The 25,680-nt window shown below is 34.4% G+C and overlaps 1 protein-coding gene across 3 annotated transcripts in view; it reads left to right on the top strand.

Annotated features, from left to right (window-relative positions):
• The window catches only part of robo1 (roundabout 1), a 610,999-nt gene that overhangs the window by 496,320 nt on the left and 88,999 nt on the right, over positions 1 to 25,680 (top strand). For all 3 annotated transcript variants that reach the window (XM_067776766.1, XM_067776767.1, XM_067776765.1), the window contains 3 exons: positions 7,576 to 7,694; positions 10,042 to 10,225; positions 25,025 to 25,294. In XM_067776766.1, the coding sequence (XP_067632867.1) occupies positions 7,576 to 7,694; positions 10,042 to 10,225; positions 25,025 to 25,294 (573 nt within the window). The remainder of the gene's footprint in view (positions 1 to 7,575; positions 7,695 to 10,041; positions 10,226 to 25,024; positions 25,295 to 25,680) is intronic.

Genomic DNA, 25,680 nt, shown 5'->3' with positions numbered 1-25,680 from the left:
CCAGGACGGTGGTATTCAATAAATCTGTAGTGCGAAACGGTCACTTTGCAAGGCTGTGTCCAATTTTTTGCGGGGTATAATTGGTATAACTGTATAATCTCACTAATGATAAGACAGCCTTCTTTATGGATATATTTAATATATTACAAAAGCAGCTTGCCACATAATAACCTTAAACACAAAATATTCTCTATTAGCATAAGGAAGAGAGATATTGATACAAATAAAAACAATAGACGCCTCGATTTTAGAATTTTAAAGTTTCGTTGAATAAGAGTTTTTTTAATTGCTTGTAAAATTTTAAATTGCTGTATTTTTGCAAAATTTGTTTCATGATAACCTTCATTACAGTAATAATAGAGACAGTTATTTGACTAGATTAGGTAAGGTTGAATGGCAGGTCCGTAAAGACCTCACATAGACTGAATAAGTTTATAGTGTTACCAGAAGTTTGTTCAAAGACCTAACTGAACAAGTAAGGAAGGCTAAGTACGGGTGTAACCGAACATTACATACTCAGCTGATAGCTTTGGAGACAAAATAAGGGAAAATCAGCATTTAGCAAAATGAACCGAGGGAAACCCTGGAATGTGTTTGTATGACATGGATTTCAAATGGAAGGTATTAAAGAGTATTTTAAAAGGGATATCGCCAGAAAGGTGGACTAGGGGTGACTCTAGAATGCGTTTGTACGATATGGGTGTCAAACGAAAGGAGTTAATGATTATTTAAAAGGGAGTGGGCCTTAGTTGTATATGTGAAGGCGTTTTCCAAATATCGACCAAAATGTGAACCAGGGTGACCCAAAACATCATCTGTCGGGTATTTATTTATGTAAGACCACGAACAGTATTCCTGCAAGGGCTTTTGATTTCGCCCTGCAGAACTTTTTCAGTTCCTTCTACTTAATATGGTAGGTGTCACACCCATTTTACAAATTTTTTTCTAAAGTTATATTTTGCGTTAATAAACCAATCCAATTACCACGTTTCATCTCTTTTTCCATATTTGATATAGAATTATAGCATTTTTTTCATTTTCTCGTAATTCTCGATATCGAAAAATTGGGCGTGGTCACAGTCGGATTTCGGCCATTTTTTATACCAAATTAAAGTGAGTTCAGATAATTACGTGAACTAAGTTTAGTAAAGATATATCGATTTTTGCTCAAGTTATCGTGTTAAAGGCCGAGCGGAAAGACAGACGATCGATCTGTGTATATAAACTGGGCGTGGCTTCAACCGATTTCGCCCATTTTCACAGAAAACAGTTATCGTCATAGAATCTATGTCCCTACCAAATTTCACAAGGATTGGTTAATTTTTGTTCGACTTATGGCATTAAAAGTATTCTAGACGAATTAAATGAAAAAGGGCGGAGTTACGCCCATTTTGAAATTTTCTTTTATTTTTGTATTTTGTTGCACCATATCATTACTGGAGTTGAATGTTGACATAATTTACTTATATACTGCAAAGATATACAATTTTTTGTTAAAATTTGACTTTAAAAAAATTTTTTTTTAAAAGTGGGCGTGTTCGTCATCCGATTTCGCTAATTTTTATTTAGCGCACATATAGTAAAGGAGTAACGTGCCTACCAAATTTCATCATGATATCTTCAACGACTGCCAAATTACAGCTTGCAAAACTTTTAAATTACCTTCTTTTAAAAGTGGGCCATGCCGCGCCCATTGTCCAAAATTTTACTAATTTTCTATTTTGCATGATAAGATCAACGCATCTTCAAATTTCATCGCTTTATCCGCCTTTGATAATGAATTATCGCACTTTTTCGGTTTTTCGAAATTTTCTATATCGAAAAACTGGGCGTGGTTGTAGTCCGATTTCATTCATTTTAAACAGCGATCTGAGATGAGCGCTCAGGAACCTACGTACCAAATTTCATCAAGATACCTGAAAATTTACTCAAGGTACGGACAGACGGACGGACGGGCGTACATGGCTAAATGAATTTCTTTTTCGCCCAGATCATTTTGATATATAGAAGTCTATATCTATCTCGATTAGTTTATGCCGTTACGGATTCTCGTTATGCGAACAAAGTTAATATACTCTGTGAGCTCTGCTCAGCTGAGTATAAAAAGCCTATCAAAGCCAGGACCTATGCTATAAAATAACTCTGACCCCTTTCTAGGAAATAGGTCATTTGCTGCTTCTAGATCTGATAGCTGTAATGCTTCTAATAGCTGGAGTCTTACCCTGGCAAGCGCAGAGCTTTAACACAATACGTGTTCGATCCTTTCCTCCTTCAATCCGCTCTTCCTGTAACTGCTATTCCTAACTGAGCCTGATTTAAAAGCGTGTGATGCCTGAAGGCGTGTTTATGTCCATGCCTTTTCCGCTTGGCCGATCATGTGCTGCTCTCCGCCCTCTCTTAATGTGGCCCAATCATATTCGGACGTCAACGCATCAAGCTTCGAGGGATGTTCACTTTTTAGCTAGCTTATCCGCTTTTTCATTCCCATATGCTCTGGAACCAAATATAGATGCATGTGTTTCCTTATCCTGATTTTTCCATGGATCACTTACAATCTTACGCACTTTTAGATGCTGTGCTGCGCGAGATCAGTGTTTCAACTGATTTGGTTACGACTACTACTTCTACCAGAAAAACGCCACAGCGGTCTGGTAGTTTGTGGGATCGGTTTATTTTCTGATCAGTGCGATATACCTCCTTTCATTATCTCTGAACTATCGGTATATACGTTTATCGCCTCGTGTGATATTTGGGCAACCTTGTGCCAACCATGTTGTTGTTGGTGTTGTTGTTACAGCCATAGTGACACTCCCCGAAAGTTTAGAGGAGTGTTATCGGTTGTTGACGGTCCTTTGCCGGATGCGGATATGGTACGTTCCAGTCTAGCACCATTAATGTACTATCCCGACCACCCAAGTATCCCCTAGATCACAGAGGAACTTGAGGTCGCCAGCGCCTCGGCTGTTAAAGAAACAGGATTCGCAATCGATAGGTAAGGTTGGGTTGGAGAAGCTATAAATTGCACTGGCAACCCCTTGAGAGGGTCCCGTTACACAACCCCTTGAATCAATTTGATATTTTATTCGCCTCATACGACAGACAGGGCTGCAGCGGGTATATTCTAAGCGCCCTAACCCGCTGTGGGATATATGCTATAGTTGCCTGGTATGGCCGATTCCGACAAATGTCTAATCGGACACCTAAATATACCCTCTCAACAAATTTTATCATGATATCTCAAACATTTAGGGACTACTTTGCGTTGAAACAGACAGACTCACTCATTCATCTGATGATGTCAGAATAAAGTAGGAATAAAATAAAAAATTATAGAGAAAAGAAAAAGAGAGAAAAAAGGAAAGTAAATGGAAGGGAAAGAAAGCCAAGGGAAAAAGGGGAAGGAAAGGAAATGAAAGAAACGGAAAGGATAGAGAAGTAAAGAAATGGAAAGGAAGGAAGTTCAATTTAGAATCTTTAATAAAGGTTTAAAGTTTTCTTGAAACCTCATTTGTTTAAAGGATAAAACATTGAGTGCATCTTGCGTGGTATTTTTTCTAAAGGTAGCACCAAATCAGTATATTGGGAAATTAACGGACTCTATTTTGTATTTAAAGTTTTCATTGCGTAACTTTTTCGAAAATGTTGGAATGTAGGTGTGTGAATTTCTTATTTATTTTACATCCTAAAATATTCCACAGACTTTAGAAGGCATTTTATTTAATGATTTCCTTGCAAAATTTTTCTAATAATAGCGCAGCAGCACAATTGGAGCCATTAAATTTTCAAAAAATTCCAAATGTATGCAACTTTCAATTGAACCATACAGTACAAGCTGAATCTATATATTTTCTATAGCAAAAATCAGCAGCCGATTTGACAGCGCGAAAATTTATGCTGACACTTGCTGGTGTTGCATAAACAAAAAGCTGGAGCCGAAAACTATCAAATAGAAGACAAAACAAGTAAGGACGGGACTGTCTTCGGCTGTGCCGAAGACTTCATACCTTTCATGAATGGGGCTGAACAATAATCTTATCCCGTATACATACCTAAACGATTTTTAAGATAAATATAAAATAAAAAATGGTTAAAAACCCCCTTATCTGAACGATCGGTTGTATGGGATATATATTATATATAGCTCCAATCAAAGTGATTTTTTCAGAAAATCTTCTGCGATATATTAAAATATATATCACCGAGTTTCACGTTTATACTTTCTAAATTAAGGGAGAAATGGCCAAAAATATTTCTATCTGAACGATCGGTTGTTTGGGAGATATATGTTATAGTGGTCCGATCCTACCTGATCTGACAAATGTCTAATATAATATAAAAATACATCCTTGTACCAAGTTTCATTGAGATATCTCAAAATTTGAGGAACTAGTTTGCGTTCAAACAGGCAGACGGACGGACGGACGGACAGACGGACATGGCTATATCAACTCAGTTCGTCGCCCTGATCAATTCGTTATACTTAATCGTGAGTCTATCTTCTATATCTCTCAACGTTACAAACATCGGACCAAAGTTAATATACCATTTCATATTCATGAAAGGTATAAAAAAATGATTTGAAATGTGTAGCAAAAGACAATGCCAAATTTGCAGAGACAATGCGAATAATAACACGTACCAAAATAAATAAATTTATATGTTTTTAAGCGTGTTTGTGTGTGTATGTGGTCGCAATAAAAGCACCCAAATGTATGAGCATTCAATTGTTTATAGCACGAAATGAAAAGGCGAGCAAACATAAATCATGAAAAACAAACATAGCGGTTAAAACAAAAAATTTAAAATTATAAAATTGAATTGCTCTTCAAAGGAAGAATTATGAAGTAGGAAGTAAAAATTGAATATGAATACAAAAAATCTGTTTGGTGCAGCAAACGCCACAATCAACAATGGAGGCGACGAAGGTCGTGGTACGTAGCTACGGTTGATTGGTGGTAAGCTTATTTTTGGTTTGGCAAATGCACAATGCATTTGAGGTCTGCGCATATCTATGGTTGTACTTATGCCACAAGCCACATTCTGCTGAAAAAGGTGTAAATTTTTAAGATTGGCTTGTGGTTTTTACTTTTCTGTCCTTCTATGAACTGAGGTTTTCTCATTTGTTTGCCGAGGTCTTTAATGCCGTCTTTCTAAATGATATACCGTTTGGTAAACTTTATTGAAGCGGACTTTCTCTCAAACTCCTTTTCTTACTATTTATTGGTAATTAAAAAATATTCAAAACGATGTATTCCTTTAACGACTTTCCGTTAGTAACGATTATGCCCATTTTGAGAAAAGGCATTAGGGATTGTAAACTTTTTAACCATTTTGATTGCGGCATTTCATAGCCTCCTCTCCTCTAGTCCCTAAACCTGTAGTACGAAACTTTCGCTTTGATTAATTATTATCCATTTTTCCTGTGGGGTATTTCTAGTACTTTCAAATACGTAAATTTTTAATGTCTTGAATATATCCTTTAATAAATAAGTGGGTAAGACTATGTTGAGCTATGTTGGGTTAAAGACTACTAATTAATCTGAAATTTGATATATCCAAGTAAAAAGAGACTGTTTTAATCCAAAACCTCTGATCATTTCAATTTTAGTCGCTTTTGGTATTTAGCAAACCTACAAATAGATATACCATGATTTGCTAAATCAGTGGCACGGAATTTTGGGTGGGCGTTTTGTCATAGTTGTAAATTAAATAAAGTGGCGACAACTTTGATTTATGGCCGCAAAGCGACGCATGTAAGTCGACGCCAATCACCTCCAGTCAAGTCGCTTACATTGCACCGAAATATTTTTGTAAGTATTAAGTGAGTGGAATTGAATTGAATTTTCGTTTGTAATTGGGCTGGTGATTAGAAATAAAATGACATCAGCAAGTCAAAAGGTGTTGCATTGATTTTATTTTTTGGAGAATACATATTTATTAATAAGTGTTTGTGTGCTGTCAAGAAACCGGCAAAATATATAAGTTGATATTTCGTGGCATAGATTTACAAAATTTTATACTGCCTACTAAAGTGAATGTTGCAATTTGCCACAAAAACTCATTTGAACATTTACACCAACGGTTGGCGGCTGGTATTGCCTCAATATACAAATTGTATAACGCCATAAACATTATCCGACATTTCGCAAGTGATGAAGTTAATAACAAAAATGAGCTACAAAAAGATTGGAAAAATAAAATATAAGGAATTTGCATATACAGACCTACATATTTATCTAGGTACCTATGTATGTAACAAAAATAATATCGAATTCAATTGTATTTTTTAACAAAAACGAATCAACGTCGCTCAATATGAAACACTTGGCAGATTTAGCCTCTGCGAAATTTTTTTGTTCGCTCGTCCACTAAATTTGCTTTCTGGCAAACAAATTACACTTTCAATTAAAAGCACATAAATTCATTGCGTCTATATGACAATTGTTGTGCTATAAGAAAAACAGCATGGGGCTTCATCCGCAAACCAAGCAGCCCAGTCTTTGCGCATGCGCAACACTCTTCATTTCATTTAGCGTGGTAAGTGCCTGGGCTGTATTTAGTTCGCATAGTGGCTGATTGCTGCTTACTTTGCCAACGACTAATGAAATTCTAGTACAAACATAAACGACACTCAATGTGTTCACATACTCATAGTCATTTTAGTTGTTAAGTTAATGGATTTTCGTCATAAAATTACGATTATTAAAAATTTTCTCTTGAAATTATTTTATAAATGAACAAACATTTTTAAGAAGGCATTAAGTAAATATATGTTTAAATAGGATGTCCGTTTTTAGATAAGTATGTTTTTTGGTTAAGTGGGTCTTGTTGCAGTTCCGTTGAAAAGCTGAGTTAAGATGATAATTTTGATTGCTTTTCATATTGAAAATTCGTGATTAACAGAGAAAACAAAAACCAAATATACTTAACCAGTATGTACCCACCAAGAGGAGACATGCTTCCTATATATATTATGGTATTGGTTGCAGGGCTGCCCATCCGAAGAAACCGGATCTTAGTAAAATTTTTTTTTTTTTTTTTTATTTTGACTCAAAAAGTTGTCGCACAAGATTATTGTTTCAAGTCACATAAAAATTACGTTGCACTCGACGAATTTCTTTTCGGAAGGCATCATCCGTTTTTCTCAGTGGAGGAAAAATGCAAACACCCTTCGGAAAAAAATTGTCAAAAATCAATGCGAGTTTTGAAAAACCTATAACTTGTACTTTAACTTTAATTGATTCAAGTCTTCATACTCAAAAAAGTTCAGGAAACTACAAATAAATAGTTCAAAATCTTCGTTTTTGAGATTGGTTTGCAAAATTGGAGTTACAAAAATTATATAAAGTTTTCTCGTAAATTGTCGAAAATGAAAAAAAAAAAGAATTTAATTGAAAAAGTTTCATAAAAACTGTTACTGTTATTTTCATGTTCGCTGCTGCACATGAAATCATAGGGAGTTAAATTCTCTAACGATTCTATGAAACTTTTCTTATCTGCAACAATACTTTTAACAAGCATTTCTGTAAGTGTTCTTAGCCTACAACTAATAATTTTCTACCTTTTTTCTTACAGTTTTGCGTGATGATTTTCGTTCTCAACCAAAGGACACACGCGTTGCCAAAGGTGAAACAGCTTTGCTTGAATGCGGTCCACCAAAAGGCACACCCGAACCAGCGCTAATATGGGTGAAGGTGAGTATCAAAAAAAATCTACAAATTAATGTAAACTCATGTAAATATTTATACATGAACATAAATATATAACTACATACACATACATATGTATGAACATAACTTCACTTACATTACTTTTTTTCATAAATATTAATGATAAAACAAAAATAGTAAAAGCATCTAAATAAAAAATATCACTTAGTTCCTCAATGTCACCTAAAATACAGATATCTCCAGGCCACGAATATATTTGAAGCAATTGCAGTAACAGAAAAGTTACTTCAGCAATGTTAGGGATTTCATGGTTGAATGTGTTGAGGTGGAAGAACATTATTGCTTATGTGCGTGTTAGAGCCAAAAACTACCGTCGTAGTTCCCGTTTTTCTATGGCTCCTTTTAAATTTTTTTTTCCAGCATTTCAGCAGACTTGGCATTGAATTAGTTTGAACGATACTATACATTTGTTCTTCAATTCGAGGACTAAAACAATTCAGTTTCTTGATTGAGAGGTCAGCAAAGTTCGAGTGGTTGCGTGGGCGAAGAGCGGATCTAACATAAATGATATTCTAAAATATAATTACTAATCTTGCCGGAAAGAGTTCAAATCGTGAACTCAATCCTGCTTCAATAAACAACTTAAACAGGTCCGAATTCGGCCCAGATATACAATATTGTTTTCTAGCCGCATGACGGCTATACCTCCCTTGAAAAATCCGAATCCCTAAAGAGATGGGTCAGCCATTGATCTATTTTGTCTACGTTGGAGTATAATTTATCCCCTCTAGTCCTCTTGAGTACAGTTGGGAGTATTCAAACTAAAATTTATGTTTAAAAAAGTTTTCAAGCTAAAACCAATAAACAAGAAAAATGCGGAGCCCCATTAAAAAAATACAAAGTGCGATATACCTCCAAAGAGATTTAGGCGAGCGTTTCTTCTTCGTGCTCCCTTTTATTTTTCCTCCAAATTGGCGGTACACGATTTTTGACTACCGTTCGATGTATCAGCCTATCCATGGACTCAAATATTCAATTCTTCCACGAAAATAACGCAACCTGCTAGTAACACGTATAGCGAACGTGCTAGTCTTCCATGATACGAATGTGAAACATTTTACTCTGAATGTTATCACCTGACGCTATTTTGCTGACATGCATACAAATTGACGCATTTCTGCTTACTGTTTACTTATGCATGTATAAATCTAAGCATGTAAGTAAATGTAAGCCTGTCTAACATATTCGCTCGCAAACGAAAAAGTTGTGAATTATTTAGGCGTTTGGCTGTCAGAAAGAGCACTGAAATGCCATCAAATCATATGATTCATACGGAGTACGGAAAGCTGCGGGTTGAAGGAGCTGAAACACAAATTGACAACGTAGACGTACCTACATATTTAAATATCTATGTATGTAACGAAAATGTAAGTGAAAAATTCTGTTGCGTGGCATAAATGCAGTGGCAGATTTAAAGAAAAAGCGAATTGCTAACCGTCGCAACTTAATTTAATTATTACTACATACATACTTTGATACAATAATTAGTTTTATGTTAGAATTTTTCAAATATATAAGTAGTACATAGGTATAATATGTATATTTATTTCAAAACATTTTAATAAAGCAGGGAAGAGAAAAATAGCCGTGCTAATTTTTATTAAATTTCTTCAATTAAATTATTTTTTTTTTTTACTTCTAAAATTTCAAGAAAAAACTTCTATGAATTTTGTAACGGAAACTACGAAAAGTAGTCTTCAAAAGACTTTTGAAATAATAGAAAAATTCGAGATAATTTTACGAAAGTTTTGAATTTTTTATTTTGAGTTCTCTTAACTTTTTGAGTATGCAAATTTATAGCTCAACCAATTTTAGTCTGACAAAGTGTGGGTAATAGGTCTCTTAAAATTCGCATTGATATTTGATTTTTTTTTTTTCCGAAAAGTGTTCTAGATTTTCCTGCATACAAAGTGTGAAGCATTTTCTAAAACACTCTTCGGAATAAAAATGTTCAAAAATCAATGCCTATAACTTTTAATTTTTCAGACTAAAATTGGTTGAGCTATTAAACTGCATGCTCAAAAAAATTAAGAGAACTCCCAGTAAAAAAGTTCGAAGGTGTCGTAAAACCTTCTCGAAGCTTTGAATTTTTAGGAAAAAGTTTTTAAGATATTTTGCATAGTTTCAGTTGCGAATTTTGTAAAAAAAAAATTTTAATATCGAAAAAAAGAACTGAACTTACAAAATTTTACAAAAACTGCCACTTCTATTTTTCTGTTTGCTGCTCGCAAGTCCACATTTGCAAACTTTTACAAACATTGTACGACAAAAAAATCGATTTACTAATTCCATCCTTACTTTATTATTTTAGGACGGTGTGCCACTAGACGACTTGAAGATGAAATCTTATGGACCCACATCACGTATACGTGTCGTGGATGGTGGAAATTTATTGATAAGCAACGTGGAGCCAATCGATGAGGGCAACTATAAGTGCATAGCACAGAATTTAGTTGGCACACGCGAGTCCAGTTATGCTAAATTAATTGTACAAGGTAAGTTTATGAAAAGTTTCCGAAAAAAAAAAATAAAGAGCAAAAATCAAACATGTCTAAACAACAACAAAAACGTCCGTTTTAATGTAACCGGAAAAACAAGTGAAATAGCAAAGGGATCTTCCATAGTTATCAATACTGAGCAAATATAAAAGAAATTTGTGGACTCGAGCGCATTATTTGTAGTAAATAAGGCTAGTTATATAAACTAATAACATAAGCACTTAACCAAATGGCATGTTAACATCAAAAGTAATTGACAACCAAAATCACTAACTGTGTTGTCAAAAGTGGGGGGCCGTGTCAGATCAGAACGAACAAATAGAGTTCTGAACTCATCTCCTAAAGTCAATTGCGATTTTGATAAATTTTTCAAGCGCAAAATATTTCGCTTTAAGTCTGAAGTGGGATAAAGACTTTGAGAAGTTTATGACCACTTTGTCATGGCAGGCGAATGTTTTTCGAATGATAGCTGCCTTGTATCTGCACCTTTCAGCCATATTTTATCGACTATTTTGACTATTAAAATTTTAACTACATGCATAAACTAATAATTTTAACGTTTTTTATGGCTTAAGAATTAAATACGCACCCTTTGCCATGGAATGTGCCAAAACAAAAAATATCAGTCACGTTCACGAAGAGTTGCCGCAACTTTTTGCTTTTAACTTAACGCTTCCAATCTCTTGTTTGTGGTTAGTTTTTCCTTTTATTTATTTATTGCACATTTACTTCGTTATTTAATTTTTATTTGGTTTTTGATCTTTTTAGTTTTTTCACTTTTTTGTTTTCTTTTGGTTCATGTACTTAAAACGTGTTTAACAAATTTATTTTGTTTACTTTTTGGTTATGGGTTTGGTGATTATTTTGGCAGAATACAAAGCATATCTTCATTTTTATTAAGAGATATTTACGATATTCCTGACACAAAAGCAATAACTCGTCATAATGTCTTAAAATTTTGTTGAAAATTGTAAAGGCGCAAACGCAGAATTTGGATTGTTTTTTTCTTTTAGGTGTTTAGGTAGGTTGTGTTAAACTGTCAGGTCAATAAAAACCCCTTATACATGGAGAACCCCAATCAGGTACCTGAACTTTTGTTATAAAATAACTCCGTCCTCTTGGCTTTCAAGGACCTATTCCACTTGCTGCTTCTAAACCTGACAGCTGCATCGGTTCTTATAGCTGGGGTCTAAGCCTGGCAAGCGCAGGGCAAGCGCAGGGCACGAGCACATAACGTGCTCGATCGTTTGCTCCTCCAACCCGCACATCCTACATTTGCTATTACTGACCAAGCCTAATTTAAAGGCAAGTGACGCCAGAAGGCAATATGTAGTCAGAATACCCGTTACAAGTCTATAGTCCTCTCTTTTTAATGACAGGAGCAACTTTGTTTGCCGCTTCGTTACCAACTATTATTTTATGACTCGTTATACATGTGTATAATATATTCTGCCTTTTCTGCACACTTGCGCCAACCCTCCGGCTTTACTGTGCCCACAAGATCTCTTTCGAATCTCAGGCACGCAAATATGTAAGCCGTTCCCCCTTTATCTAATGGCGCTATAGCGCTAAGGCTGTATGGGCTGCACTCGAGCTGCCCCAAGTCCTCAAGCCTTGTTTTTAATTTTTTGTGTGGCTGCTATCGAACTTGAACCCCATAGTAAAGTATGGGCTTGACGATTGCCGTAAATACGTAATGAGAGAGTTTCGGCGATAGGCTCCACTTGCATCCTCTTCCACATGGAGTATCCACGTCAATTTACTATCTAGTATAATTCATGATATTTTATGCAGTACTTTGCTTATAGGGTTAACCCTTCAGGTTGCGCTTAGTCCAATTAGGGATTTCAAATTTCTTAAGTAATAATACTAGGCCGATTTTTTCCGCGTTGACGGTTAACCCGACTACAGATGCCCAAGCATGTACATCCCTAAGCGTCTTATCCATCAGAGAGCTGATTGTTGTTAGGCATCTGCCGCTTATGATAGCTGAAACGTCATCTGCATATGACTCAAGTTTGACTGGTCAGCCGTCGAACCGACCAAGCAATTTGTTGATGAGCAGCGTCCTCAGAACCCCATTGCGACGTGATTATTCTGCAGCTTAACATGCAGCCGATTCAATTCTTTAAAGCAGGATGAACTTCAATCGCGTTGAGACGGTAGATGAATGGTTGTTTCGGGACATTGTTGTAAGCCCCGGCAATGTCCAAAAAAACAGCAACAAAAGCAATACTTTCTAGTCAGTATGCAGAATGAATAAGTAAATGCACTCTAAAATTAAGGAAACTTTAAACATTTTTTATTTAGCGTGATGTCCACTTCTTAAAGAGAAATTAATATGTTTGCATATTTGCGAAGCACAGCGACCGTCAACTTGCATTGAACTAAAGTCCTTTAAGCTTTAATTTTTCCAAAAATCTGTTGTTGCAATGGTAGTGGCCATTCACCGATTCACCGCAGTTAATAAATAATAAATAACATTAAAAGCGCAAAATTAAAAGTAGCGAATTTAATAAAAAGTAATCACCGCAATAAAATTAGAAAAACATACCAAACGGCTAGTGAAAAATCGAAGGCAAATGGAAATACGATTTTGACCGTAATAGTAATCATGCGCTAGTACTGCGGCAAGCTGAAGGGTTTCTTACAATTACCGTACAAAGTATTACAAGATGCTTAAAAATACAGGTTGGTACTTTTTGCTGTCGTTAGCAGCCACATTTCAAATGAAATCATAATTAACTTTTCTAAATAAGTACTACAATACAATAAAAATTAGTTTAAGGGGTTTCTCACAGAAAAAAAGTAACCCATAACTGCCCAGTAGGAAAAGAAGCTTATTACGATCTAAGTAAGCACAAGTTGCTTCACAACAAACAAACGTGCACTATTTTCTGTTTATTTTCTTGGAACATTGAGGGATAAATTGGAGCTGTAGTGCATCGCCGTTACTTGCCTTACATAATGCCTCAAAAAGATATAGTCAAAAGAGCGAGCAAAATATATATAAATTGAGGTCTCAATGTTAAATATACATTTATTTCAACACTTCCGTACCGATTATATCGAAATTTTAACAAAATATGGAGACATATGCACCTGTTAGCTATGTTAAATTTTTTTGATACACGATACCCGGTTTTGTAGATATCGGTAAAAATATAAAACCGAATAACCGCAAAATATTTTTTACTGCAAAGTTTGCAACACATTTATTTTAACACCTTTCTACCGATTCTTTTGAAACTTTAAAAACATATAGATATGTAAAGAAGTATGTTTAGGTAAACAAGTTTTAATACCCGAGATCCGGTTTTGGAGATATTGATAAAAATATAAACCCGTAAAACCTTAAATTTTTTTACTTATTCAAACACTTCTTAACCGATTGTGTTGAAATTTTATCAGGATGTACATATCTATGTGGGGTATATTTAGGTAAAATTTTGTTGATACCCGAAACCCGGTTTTAGAGATATGGGCAAAAATATGAAACCGGGTAAACGTCAAATTTTTCATACCCGTTTGTTAATTTTTTCTCTACACGACAGCAGTATTCCACCAATTGCCTCATCTTGGAATATTCACGCAAGTTATTGATGTTTGTACATGGGGCAAATATACGAAATTTCCGACAAAAATTGGCAATCGTAAAAAAGTGTAGAAAAAAAAATATTTTTTTTTTAAACCAGGTTTTATTTAAAAGTAAATGAAAAGAAACACAAATTTGGTACAAAAATTAAAAAAAAAATTTTTGTTTCTACACTTTTTGACGATTGCCATTTTTTTTTTTTAAACCAGATTTTATTTAAAATTAAATGAAAAGAAACACAAATTTGGTACAAAAATTAAAAAAAAAAAATTTTTTTTCTACACTTTTTGACGATTGCCATTTTTTTTAAACCAGATTTTATTTAAAATTAAATGAAAATAAACACAAATTTGGTACAAAAATTAAAAAAAAAAATTTTTTTCTACACTTTTTGACGATTGCCATTTTTTTTTAAACCAGATTTTATTTAAAATTAAATGAAAAGAAACACAAATTTGGTACAAAAATTAAAAAAAAAAATTTTGTTTCTACACTTTTTGACGATTGCCATTTTTTTTTTTTTAAACCAGATTTTATTTAAAATTAAATGAAAAGAAACACAAAGTTGGTACAAAAATTAAAAAAAAAAAAAAATTTTTCTACACTTTTTGACGATTGCCATTTTTTTTTAAACCAGATTTTATTTAAAATTAAATGAAAAGAAACACAAATTTGGTACAAAAATTAAAAAAAAAAATTTTTTTTCTACACTTTTTGACGATTGCCAATTTTTGGCGAAAATTTCGTATATTTGCCCCATGTACAAACATCAATAACTTTCCTTGCGTGAATATTCCAAGATGAGGCAGTTGTTGGTATACCACTGTGGTGTAGAGAAAAAAAAAACAAACGGGTATGAAGTGATAAAAGTAAAATTGTAGCTGTGCCCACAAAAAAACATACTCCTGAAAAAAATTTACGCAACCAAGTGCTTCCACTTTTCTGCCTCTACCTTCAAAACTGAAAGGGGCACATCAAATTTGAAGCCACACGTATTTTTAGTCCCTGATAAGCTATTATCGTGCTTAATCCAAATTTCAATACTCAGTTGCCTCAAAAAGCTATAAGCAAAAAACTGTCAATATTGAAAATGACAAAAAAAAAAGTATCCCCACTTTCATTGATGATAGTTTTGAGTATTGGAGGGGCACATTAATTTTGCTCATACCTTTAGAATCTCCGTCTCAAAAACAACATTCAGTTTAAATTCCATAGCGTTTCAGCAATGCCTCAAAATTTTATCGAAAAAATTCAAAAAAAAAAAAAAATCAAGAGTATCGCTTGAAAAAGTGTAAAAATCGACGTTTTTTACTTTTCGAAGTTCTGCAAAAACTTACTATCAACTTTATTGATTTTTAAAATCATCAGATCGGATAGCCAAAAGGCCAAAATTAATGCCCTTGTACTTTTTTCTAGCCTTAAGCTTTTTTCCCGTGTGTAAAACCCGAGTATCCAAAAAAGTAAAAGTTGTTGGGATTTGCCCATATACTAATGTTTTTGTGTGAACCCGGTAGTGTTCCTGTGAAGTTTCTTCCCGGGAAAAATTCAGTGTTCGATTTGACTTATTTTCTAACAGACCATGGATTACATTTGATGAACTTTTTTGTTGATGTGAGTGTTAAAACGCTTAACTCAGAATCAACAAGTTGTGCGAAATTGATTCAATAACTATTTGTAATGGATAAAAATTGACAGAAATATCATTTCGATGGACTTATAATTCGATTGATACCGATATGCGGTATATCGAATCCAACTTATAGCCATAGTCAGTCATATGTTAGCTTTTTTTTACAATTGCTCTTTTCCTGCAGGGTATAGTTATGTTCAATCGCATCGAATATTTCTTAAAAGTACCTTATCAAATATATTTTAAGATTTCTTTTCGGACTAGAACGACTTATACAAATTTTCAAGTGTTCACGAACAGAGCCCCGAACCATACGAAATGGCAATTAACCCCTTTGCAAACCTTTAGATTGTTTTCTTAACTAGAAAAATCGCGTTTCAATACTTATAACTCGGGTTTAAGCGCTGGCAACCGAGCGTTAAAAATCCGATTAGCACCAGTTCGGTGGAAGTCTTTAAGTATCTGTTGTTTTTGTAGCGATAAAGATACTCCCCGAAGGTTTTGGGGAGTGTTAGCGATGTTGATGTTCCTTTGCCGGATATAGATCGCGCACGTTCCGCTAACAAACACTATTAAGTTACAATTCCGACTATCTTGGTAACGATGTAGTATGACCACATTGAACTTTATAAGCCATCCCTCCCCCCACTCCCTAGTTCTATGGTGTCGTTAGAACCTCGGCTGCTAAAGAAACAGTATTTGCCACTGGTAGTTAAGGTTGACCATTGGGTTGGAGAATCTATAAATTGCGCTGGCACCCCCTTGAAGGGTTGCGTTACACAACCCCATTGAGTCATTTGGGTATTTAGTCGCCTCTTACCACATGCTGCGGGTATATTCTTAGTCCCCTAACCCGATGCAGCGTATCATTAATTCTGTAGCGTGAAACAGTAACTTTACGTAACTGCCACCCATTTTTCTATAGGTTTGTTACTATCCCGCTGCGACTAATCCCAAACGCATCCATAAATAATCGCAGTTCTGCTAGGGTACAAAAACAATAGCTGTTTTTGTTTACTAATCGATTTTATTTATAAACACAGAAATATTCATATCATTTAGTATATAATTTGATTTAAACTGATAGCGGTTGCATCAAAACCGCGCGCACTACTCCACAGATATAAACAAATAAATGAACTCACTTTTGTATACACATCTCTAGGGCTGATTTCCTCCCAATATTCCTAAGTTGCTCATCCAGTTTGTCTAGTAATTGTGGCGTTCCCCATCAGCCGCTACCACCAAACCCACTCCATAACCACAGACTCATCCAGCTATACACAATCGAATAATTACTAATGTTTGTGATCGCTTTATTGTTGTTGCTTTGATCGCTTTGGTTACGCTGTTTGAGTGGCGCCTACAAGGGATTTTCATGTAATATCAATTGTTCAATAGCACCTGGAGGGGGTGCTTGCGTGGGTACGAATATAAATGTACATACATATCGCCAACACCAGCAGGGGATGTGATGAACAAATTATTTACATATGTCAGCATTTATGTATATTTGAATATTCCTATTTTAGAACATTGTATCGTATAAATGTGTAATAAAAAGGTTAATTTAATGCCTTGTGAGGCGAATAAATGACATTTGTGCTTTGCGTTGCTGCTGGTGAATTCAAAACTCGCAGTTTAATAAGGACAGAGAGTAGCCGCGGTTTGTATGTTCATATGTATGTATGTAGGTAATGCTAATGAACTCGATTGGCTTATCATTTGCATAATAAAGTTGTATCTATTTATTAGATACACAAATAGATATGTTGTTGTATTCATATCTAAAATATGTATGTATGTATGTGTGAATGGCTGCATATACCCTATACAAAAAAAATTACAAATTGCTTAAATATAGCTAACAATTTTGGAATTATTTCAGGACTGTTTCGTGAACATTTCGGAATGACTTGGAATATTATTTTAAGGATCATTTCGAAGCTATTTCGTTGCAATTTTGAGGCAAATTAAGGATAGCTTCCGGATTAGTTCCACAATCATTTAGGGAATATTTCGGTATGAATTTGAATCACTTCAATATTATTTAAGGCTTCATTTCAGGACATTTTCTGGATCATTTCAAGAGTATTTCAAAACCATTTTAGGGCTGTTATGGGATAGCTTATGGATCACCTTGCTTAAAATTTGAACAATTTGGGCAAATTTCAGCATTGTTTCGGGTTTATTTCAGGATCATTTCGAAAGCATTTTTAAACGGTTAGCGCATCACTTCGGGACTCTTTTCGGAATCGTTTCGAGACTATTTCAGAACAATTTTGAAACAATATCAGCACCACTACATAAATATTGTAGTTAAGATTTCGGGACAACTTCTGGATCAATTCTAGAATATTTCGAAACCATATTATGTCCTTAAAATAATCTCGAAGTGTTCCTGAAGTCATACAGAAAGGTTCGCGATTAAGTCCCGATTTAGTTCCAAGATGGTTCAAGATATTCGATACAATACCATCCCCTTCACAATTTGATTGAATTCCGCAAATCCGTTACGCATGGGCAAAGGTGGCACATAACTCCACGCGCATTACCCTTTTAATGAATAGCATGACGTGCTCGAACTTAATTGAATGATGTGGTATGTCTTCTTCTTATTGAAAAAGAAAAAAAAAAACGATGAGTCTTTTACAAACTGAATCGATGTGTTTCGTTTTTACTGTCCTTTTTTTCTTTTTTACTTCCGACCATTCAGAAGAACACTTCCTATAACTGCTGACCAATCCTAATTTAAAGGCATGTGACGCCAGCAGGCAGTGTCCAGTCAGAACACTCTTCTCTTTTTAATGAGTCAACAGTCTTCTCTTTTTAATGACAGAAGTAATTTGTTTAGTCCAAGATGGTAAACATTTGAAAAAATATGGCAACAAATGCGTTGTATCTTTTAGCTGGATCTGCTTTCAGGCATCTATAATAAAGTGCACTTGTGATCGGCTTTTAATGGGATGTAATGAACCGCATATCAGGACTATAATTTAATTATAAAAGATGCACACAATTTTATTATTTTTCGATGGAAAATATGTAGTTGTGATTGAGCTATTCTATTAGGCAATTCACAAGGTCTCCTATTCGCCGCACGTGCTATGCTTTAATCAAATTTATATTGGAAACCACGGAAACTACTCAAATTGTAAAATTTTACATGAATACGCCACTCTTGAAACTGTCGGGGGAACACACTTCTGACTTTTTTTCGGTCATCACTACAGTAAAGTAGTTCTTTACACGGAAAATTGTAAAACATTGGCTTCCTGAACATCAGCTCCCTTCGCTTTTTTTTACCACTGGGTATATACTGATATAATTACTTATATCTATGTTCACTTATTGAGCAAATTAAATGCCGGATATAACTATTATACGTGGAATCTCGTATTGTGCCTTTTTATACCTTTCATGAAAATGAAATGGTATATTAATTTCGTCACGAAACCGAAAATTGTAAGTCCTTAAAGGAAAATAGATAGACCCACCATTAAGTATACCGAAATAATCAGGTTGAAGAGCTGAGTTGTTTTAGCCATGTCCGTCTGTCCGTCTGTCCGTCTGTCTGTTTGTATGCAAACTAGTCCCTCAATTTTTGAGATATCTTGATAAAATTTGGTGAGCAGGTGTATTTGGGTGTCCGATTAGACATTTGTCGGAACCGACCGGATCGGACCACTATAGCATATATCCTCCATACGACCGATTTTTCAGAAAAAGAGGATTTTTGTAATATCTTACCCAATTTAACAGATTGAAGCTTCAAACTTCACCATATACTTTCGCATATTGAACATATTGTTGCCTGAAAAAATTTATGAGATCGGTCGTATATATAGTATATATCCCCCACAACCGATTGTTCAGATAAGGAACTTTTCGTAATTACTGCCCTATTTTAAGAGCTAGAGGCTTCAAATTTCAGCGAATGCTTACGTATATAGCATATATTGTTGTCTGAAAAAATCATAAAGATCGGTGGTATATATAGTATATATATGGTGGTATATATAGTATATATATATAGTATATATATATATATTTTCCCAAATTTTAGCCCCATTTTAATAGCTAGAAGCTTCAAATTTCACCGAATATTTACTTATATAGCATATATTGTTATCTGAAAGAATCATAGAGATCGGTTGTATATATAGTATATATCTCATACAACCGATTGTTCAGATAAGAAACTTTTCGCAATTTCTACCCCATTTTAACAGCTATAAGCTTCAAATTTCACTGATTGCTTACGTATATAGCATATATTGTTGTCTGAAAAAATCATAGAGATCGGTTGTATATATAGTATATATCTCATACAACCGATTGTTCAGATAAGAAACTTTTCGCAATTTCTACCCCATTTTAACAGCTAGAAGCTTCAAATTTCACCAACTGCTTACGTGTATAGCATATATTGATGTCTGAAAAAATCATTGAGATCGGTGATATACATAGTATATATCTCATACAACCGATTGTTCAGATAAGAATTTTTGCGCAATTTCTGCCCCGTTTTAACAGTTAGAAGCTTCAAATTTCACAAAATGCTTTCGTATATAGCATATATTGTTGTCTGAGAAAATCATAGATACCGGTGGTATATATAGTATATATCCCATACAACCGATTGTTCAGATAAGAAACTTTGCGCAATTTCTTCCCCATTTTAACAGTTATAAGCTTCAAATTTCACCGATTGCTTACGTATATAGTATGTATTGTTGTGTCAAAAAATCATAGAGATCGGTGATATATATAATATATATATGATGGTATATATAGTATATATATATAGTATATATATATTTTTTTTACGATTTCGGCCCCATTTTAACAGCTAGTAGCTTCAAATTTCACCAACTGCTTACGTGTATAGCATATATTGATGTCTGAAAAAATCATTGAGATCGGTGGTACACATAGTATATATCTCATACAACCGATTGTTCAGATAAGAAACTTTGCGCAATTTCTGCCCCATTTTAACAGTTAGAAGCTTCAAATTTCACAAAATGCTTACTTATATAGCATATATTGTTGTCTGAAAAAATCATAGAGATCGGTCGTATATATATTATATACTTCATATAAACTGTCATTTTGACCCCTTTTTTACGGCTAGAATCTTCAAAATTCATCAAATTTCATCAAATAGTTACGTTTTCGTCATATATTTTTGAAATACGTGATTCGTAGTCATAGTTTTTACACGCAGACCACAAAAAACCTGAAACTTTGCATCCTCACACAAAGTACCTACCCGTTTTTTATTTTATATTTATCTTAAAAATCGTTAAGTTATGTAGATCTGTTCACTATATATTTCTTATCTTATACATCCGATTATTCGGAGATTACGAACGGGATAAGATTATTGTTCAGCCCCATTCATGAAAGGTATGAAGTCTTCGGCACAGCCGAAGACAGTCCCGTTCTTACTTGTTTATAATTATCATAACACCGAAACAAAATTACAATAAAGATGTAGGAAACCAGGCAAAAATCTAGAGAGTACCTGTAAGCCTATAATTTGAGGACTTTTGGGAACAGTTAAAAAGAAATAAGAAATGGTGATAAGTTTTTGTACTTTTGAATAGCCAATTACCAGAAAGCGATCTTATTATGATCCTCAGATTGCCCCTGTTACTGCTTATTGTGTTCCTTATTTTAATTGTAAAGCCTCACTTGATCTTTTTCTTAAATTATCGTTTGCATTGATACACATGTTTCCTGTTCTGGACTCATATTTTATACCAAGAAAATTTTGTTTAAATTATCCTTTGAAAGGTGAAACATTTCCTGATATGTTGGATAATGAAAGCGATCATAATTTTGGTACAATGTTCAAAAGGAAGCACCTCCACCGCCGCCCTTAATTATGATTCAGTTAATCCTTCGACAGGGATTTGTCACGAACAGAACACGCCAAATACTTCGAAACGCTGGATGTCATCAAAGTTGCTCTAGATATGCACTTGTTTAAAGCCTTTTCGTACATTTCATCAATGTCAAGACCACTGCATTGCAACACTATAGGTAGTCATTAAAAGTTATGCGGCACAAATCCAATATGACAATTATGACAGAAATGATGTTATACGAAGAGACTCAACAATTCAAAGAAAAGACATCAGCTGAATTATTTCAGCTTTCCATAGGCTTTTGTCATAACTAGCGTTTAAACTCGCACCTCATAGAAGATGCTCGGCTAACATTTTATGCCCTCGGTGGCCATAAGGTCTGCACTTACCTCTTTGGAAGTATATCGCGCAAAGTATTTTTTTTTAATACTTAATGACGGCTTTTAAAGGCAGCGGCACACGAAGTCAAGATAATTCTATGAAAATAGGTGTAGTACCTTTCAACATCATTAGTTTGACACAACATGCTTCATTTCACATATTCGTCCTGCCATTTTGACTAAACATTTTGAAAACATTTCAAATATGCTTTTGTCCGCAAGTCCTTTTTATAGTTGCTTTGTATGTGTGTGTCTTTCCCTTCATGTAATGTCTAAAAGCTTCGCAATAAATGCGTGTAACATAACAAAAACCTTTATTGCTTTTGTGTAACGGTAGTAATTAATTACTTTTACCGCCACTAAAAGTTACACGAACAACTGAAATAAAAGCGTAATAGATATAAAGTTTAACGAGTGAAATAAAAAAGAATGTACTTGTAAAATTTACCCCATTCGGTATCGCCCATACATATAATAAGTGAGCCCATCAAAAGCCCTTTAAAATAGTTGACCAGTAAGTAAGTTCTAGTTCAGATTACTTACGGTTGTTGGTTTTTTTCATGTTTTCTTTCTTGTATCAGAGCAATGAAACTTTTTATTTTTTGCAACAAAAAGAAAAAAATTAAATAAACTCAAAACAAAAAAAAAACACACGTTTAGCTTAGATTTTCAGCTACGTTTGAGACACCGCTGCTAAACTTAAACGTAAAATAAAACAAGTAAGGACGGGACTGTCTTCGGCTGTGCCGAACTTTTCATACCTTTCATGAATGGGGCTGAACAATAACTTTATGCCATTCGTAATTTCCAAATAATGCGCTGTATAAGATAAGAAATATATAGTGAACAGATGTACATACCTAAACGATTTTAAGATAAATATAAAAAATTGGCAAAAAACCACCTTATACTTTCTAAATTAAGGGATAAATGGCCAAAAATCTTTCTATCTGAACGATCGGTTGTATGGGATATACTATATATAGCTCCGATCAAAGTGATTTTTCAAGGATATCTTCTATGATATATTAGAATATATATCACCGAGTTTCACGTTTATACTTTCTAAATTGCGGCTGGAATGACGAAAATCGCCTTATCTGAACGATCGGTTGTATGGGAGATATATGTTATAGTGGTCCGATCCTAACGGATCCGACAAATGTCAAATATAATACAAAAATACATCCTTGTGTCAAATTTCATTGAGGTATCTCAAAATGTGAGGGACTAGCTTGCGTTCAAACAGACAGGACGAACAGACGGACAGACGGACATGGCTATATCAACACAGTTCGTCGCCCTGATCAATTCGGTATACTTAATGGTGAGTCTATCTTCTATATTTCTCAATGTTACAAACATCGAACCAAAGTTGATATACCATTTCATGTTCATGAAAGTTATAAAAATTTGGCTGAGGAAATACTATTCGAGCATTCCATGCGTAATGACAAGTTTCGGTCGATCTATTAACTTCTTTCCCTGATTTATTTTCAGTACGAATATTTGTTTCATGAAGTTTGATCTAATTTAACAATGTAGAAATGCTCTCGCTTAACACGTGTTTCAATGGTTGCTTCTTAGCGAACAAGCAAACAAACTGCTTTTTAATGAAAAAATGTTATTTTGGCTTAAAAAGTTTTGGTTGAGTTAGAAAGGAAGCAAATATTTATTTCGTTCCAAAGTTGATTTGCAAAAAGAATTATTAAAATCGAATGATTCGTTTTTGGTTTATAACTGTGGTGGGAATCAAATTCACATTATTTGTGTTTTTATGGAGAACAACACCGCGAGGCGCAGTATTGACACCTAAGCATTTTAAATCGGTGCTTTCTTTTCCGTATGATGTATAAATTATACCATATTTTATTTTATTTGTTTCTGTTGTTGTCAGCTTTAGGTTTTGATAATTCTTTTTTACTTTTTCGTTTTGATTCGATTTCGGATTATGACAGTGGTGGTATAGTGGACCTTGGAACTGACACCAACTAACTTAAAAAAGTTATTAAAACGAGGCTCGAAGTGCTGGGCAAGCCTTTCAAGTTTTAGCTGTGCCAATTTAGCAACTACTAACTTAACCCTATGAATACCTAAAGAAACTGTCAAAACAACAAATTTCTGCCAAAATTAGAATAACAGAGAATGCTGTTGATATGACAGATAATTTTACGGTCCCATGGTCACAAGTACCAAGTAAAGAGTTCCTCTCGTTATGCATTCACTGATGAAAAACCAATTTCCCTCAATTGATAAATATGCATTTTTCAAGCTTTTCATAAACATGATAATACATGTGTAAGTACTATAGCCTATATTTCACGTATTAACTGAAACTATCTAAGTGTTATTGCGATCACGTTCCGTATAACACGATACGGGCCCCGTTTTGTTCATTTTACATGTAACATTTTTTTCGGTTTTGAAATAGAAGTGACCAAACACTGGTTTAAACTTGGGAGGACTTTGTCTAGGAAAAAATTAAATGGGATTTCCTAGATAGACTCACTTTTAACTGAGGCTTTAAAAAAAAATATAGCAGATTTCAACTAAAATATTCTCAGAATCTAATTCTTCGACTAGAACCTATTCTGTGTCAAAAATAAAAACCAAAAATTAACAGAACACCTAATTTGATGCAAGTGGAGCTTTGTGAAAAAACGTTTGAGCTTTTGTTCTCATTAAACAACCCAACCAACGGCCACTCATTTATGAACTAAAGTGTAAGTACTTAGCAAGACAGCACCAAACAGCCAACGGCCAACGTATCATTTAAGTAGCTATCATTTCTTTTAAAATAGTTATGCCTTTTGAGGTAGTATATGTGTATGTACCTATGCATGTATATTTGGTTGTATGTATGTGTGGAATTCTTTGTAGAAACTTAAAATTATTATTGGAAAACTTTTCTACTTCAAAATACAAAATTCCAGAAAGCGCCATTCACCGCATCTGTTCGCAGGTACTACTTACACCAGTTTGAATGAACCAACAAGTGACAAAAGCAATGGCTTCTAGCGGCTTCTTATCCGTTTTAAGAAATCTTCATTAACTTTTGCAACGCCACTTTACTGCAAAAGCGGAAGTTGTAGTGGCAATGACTATTTATGAGTAGCATAGTTGTCGCTTTAATTCAAAACTTTATTAATTTCATGCGGTTGCAGCAGACCCTTGGATTCATAATTACAAACATTTTGATATGCACTTTATAATTATACAGAGTACATACCGCTTTTGAACTCATAATATTTCAATTAAATACACTTCACAGTTATTAATATTATCTTCATTTTCTCTCTTTTCTCCAACCCACAGTTAAGCCGTATTTCATGAAAGAACCACAGGATCTCACCGCGCTCTCCGGTCAAACGGTACAATTTCATTGCCTTGTGGGCGGAGATCCACCACCAAAAATATTATGGAAGAAGGAGGAGGGAAATATACCAGTAGCTCGTGCGCGAATACAACACGATGATAAAAGTTTAGAAATTACAAATATTTCTCCAGCCGATGAGGGCACTTATGTATGTGAAGCGCACAATAGTGTTGGGCAAATAAGCGCACGCGCCTCTTTAATTGTTCATGGTAAGTAAATCAGTTCGAACGTTATCTATATAATAAGCGTAAGTTGAAATAAGAGAGCAGGTAAAGTTTGATGGCAAATCATTGTTTTCTTATGATTAATAGAAGCACTAAAATATGTGTGAATAAGCTTCACTAACTAAAAAAGGTTGTAGTCGGAGCTAGCTACACGTTAGTTTATTAAGAGAACTTTAGTGTTATCTTGGCATATCCCAACTGTAGACCTGGTGACGAACACTTAATAGATTGGGACAGCTCGAGAGCAGACCATACTGCCATAGTAATAAAGCGTCATCAAATATTTGATGAGCAGACTGCCTGATCCATTATCTTTAATTCGAGGCATAATAAAGGGGGAGGATTTTCCGAAGGGCGCTCAAATGACCGAC

Source organism: Eurosta solidaginis, chromosome 3 (assembly GCF_040869045.1).
Source record: "Eurosta solidaginis isolate ZX-2024a chromosome 3, ASM4086904v1, whole genome shotgun sequence".
NCBI lineage: Eukaryota > Metazoa > Arthropoda > Insecta > Diptera > Tephritidae > Eurosta > Eurosta solidaginis.
Note: the sequence above shows the minus strand (reverse complement) of the source record. Positions and strands in the feature narration are given on the sequence as shown.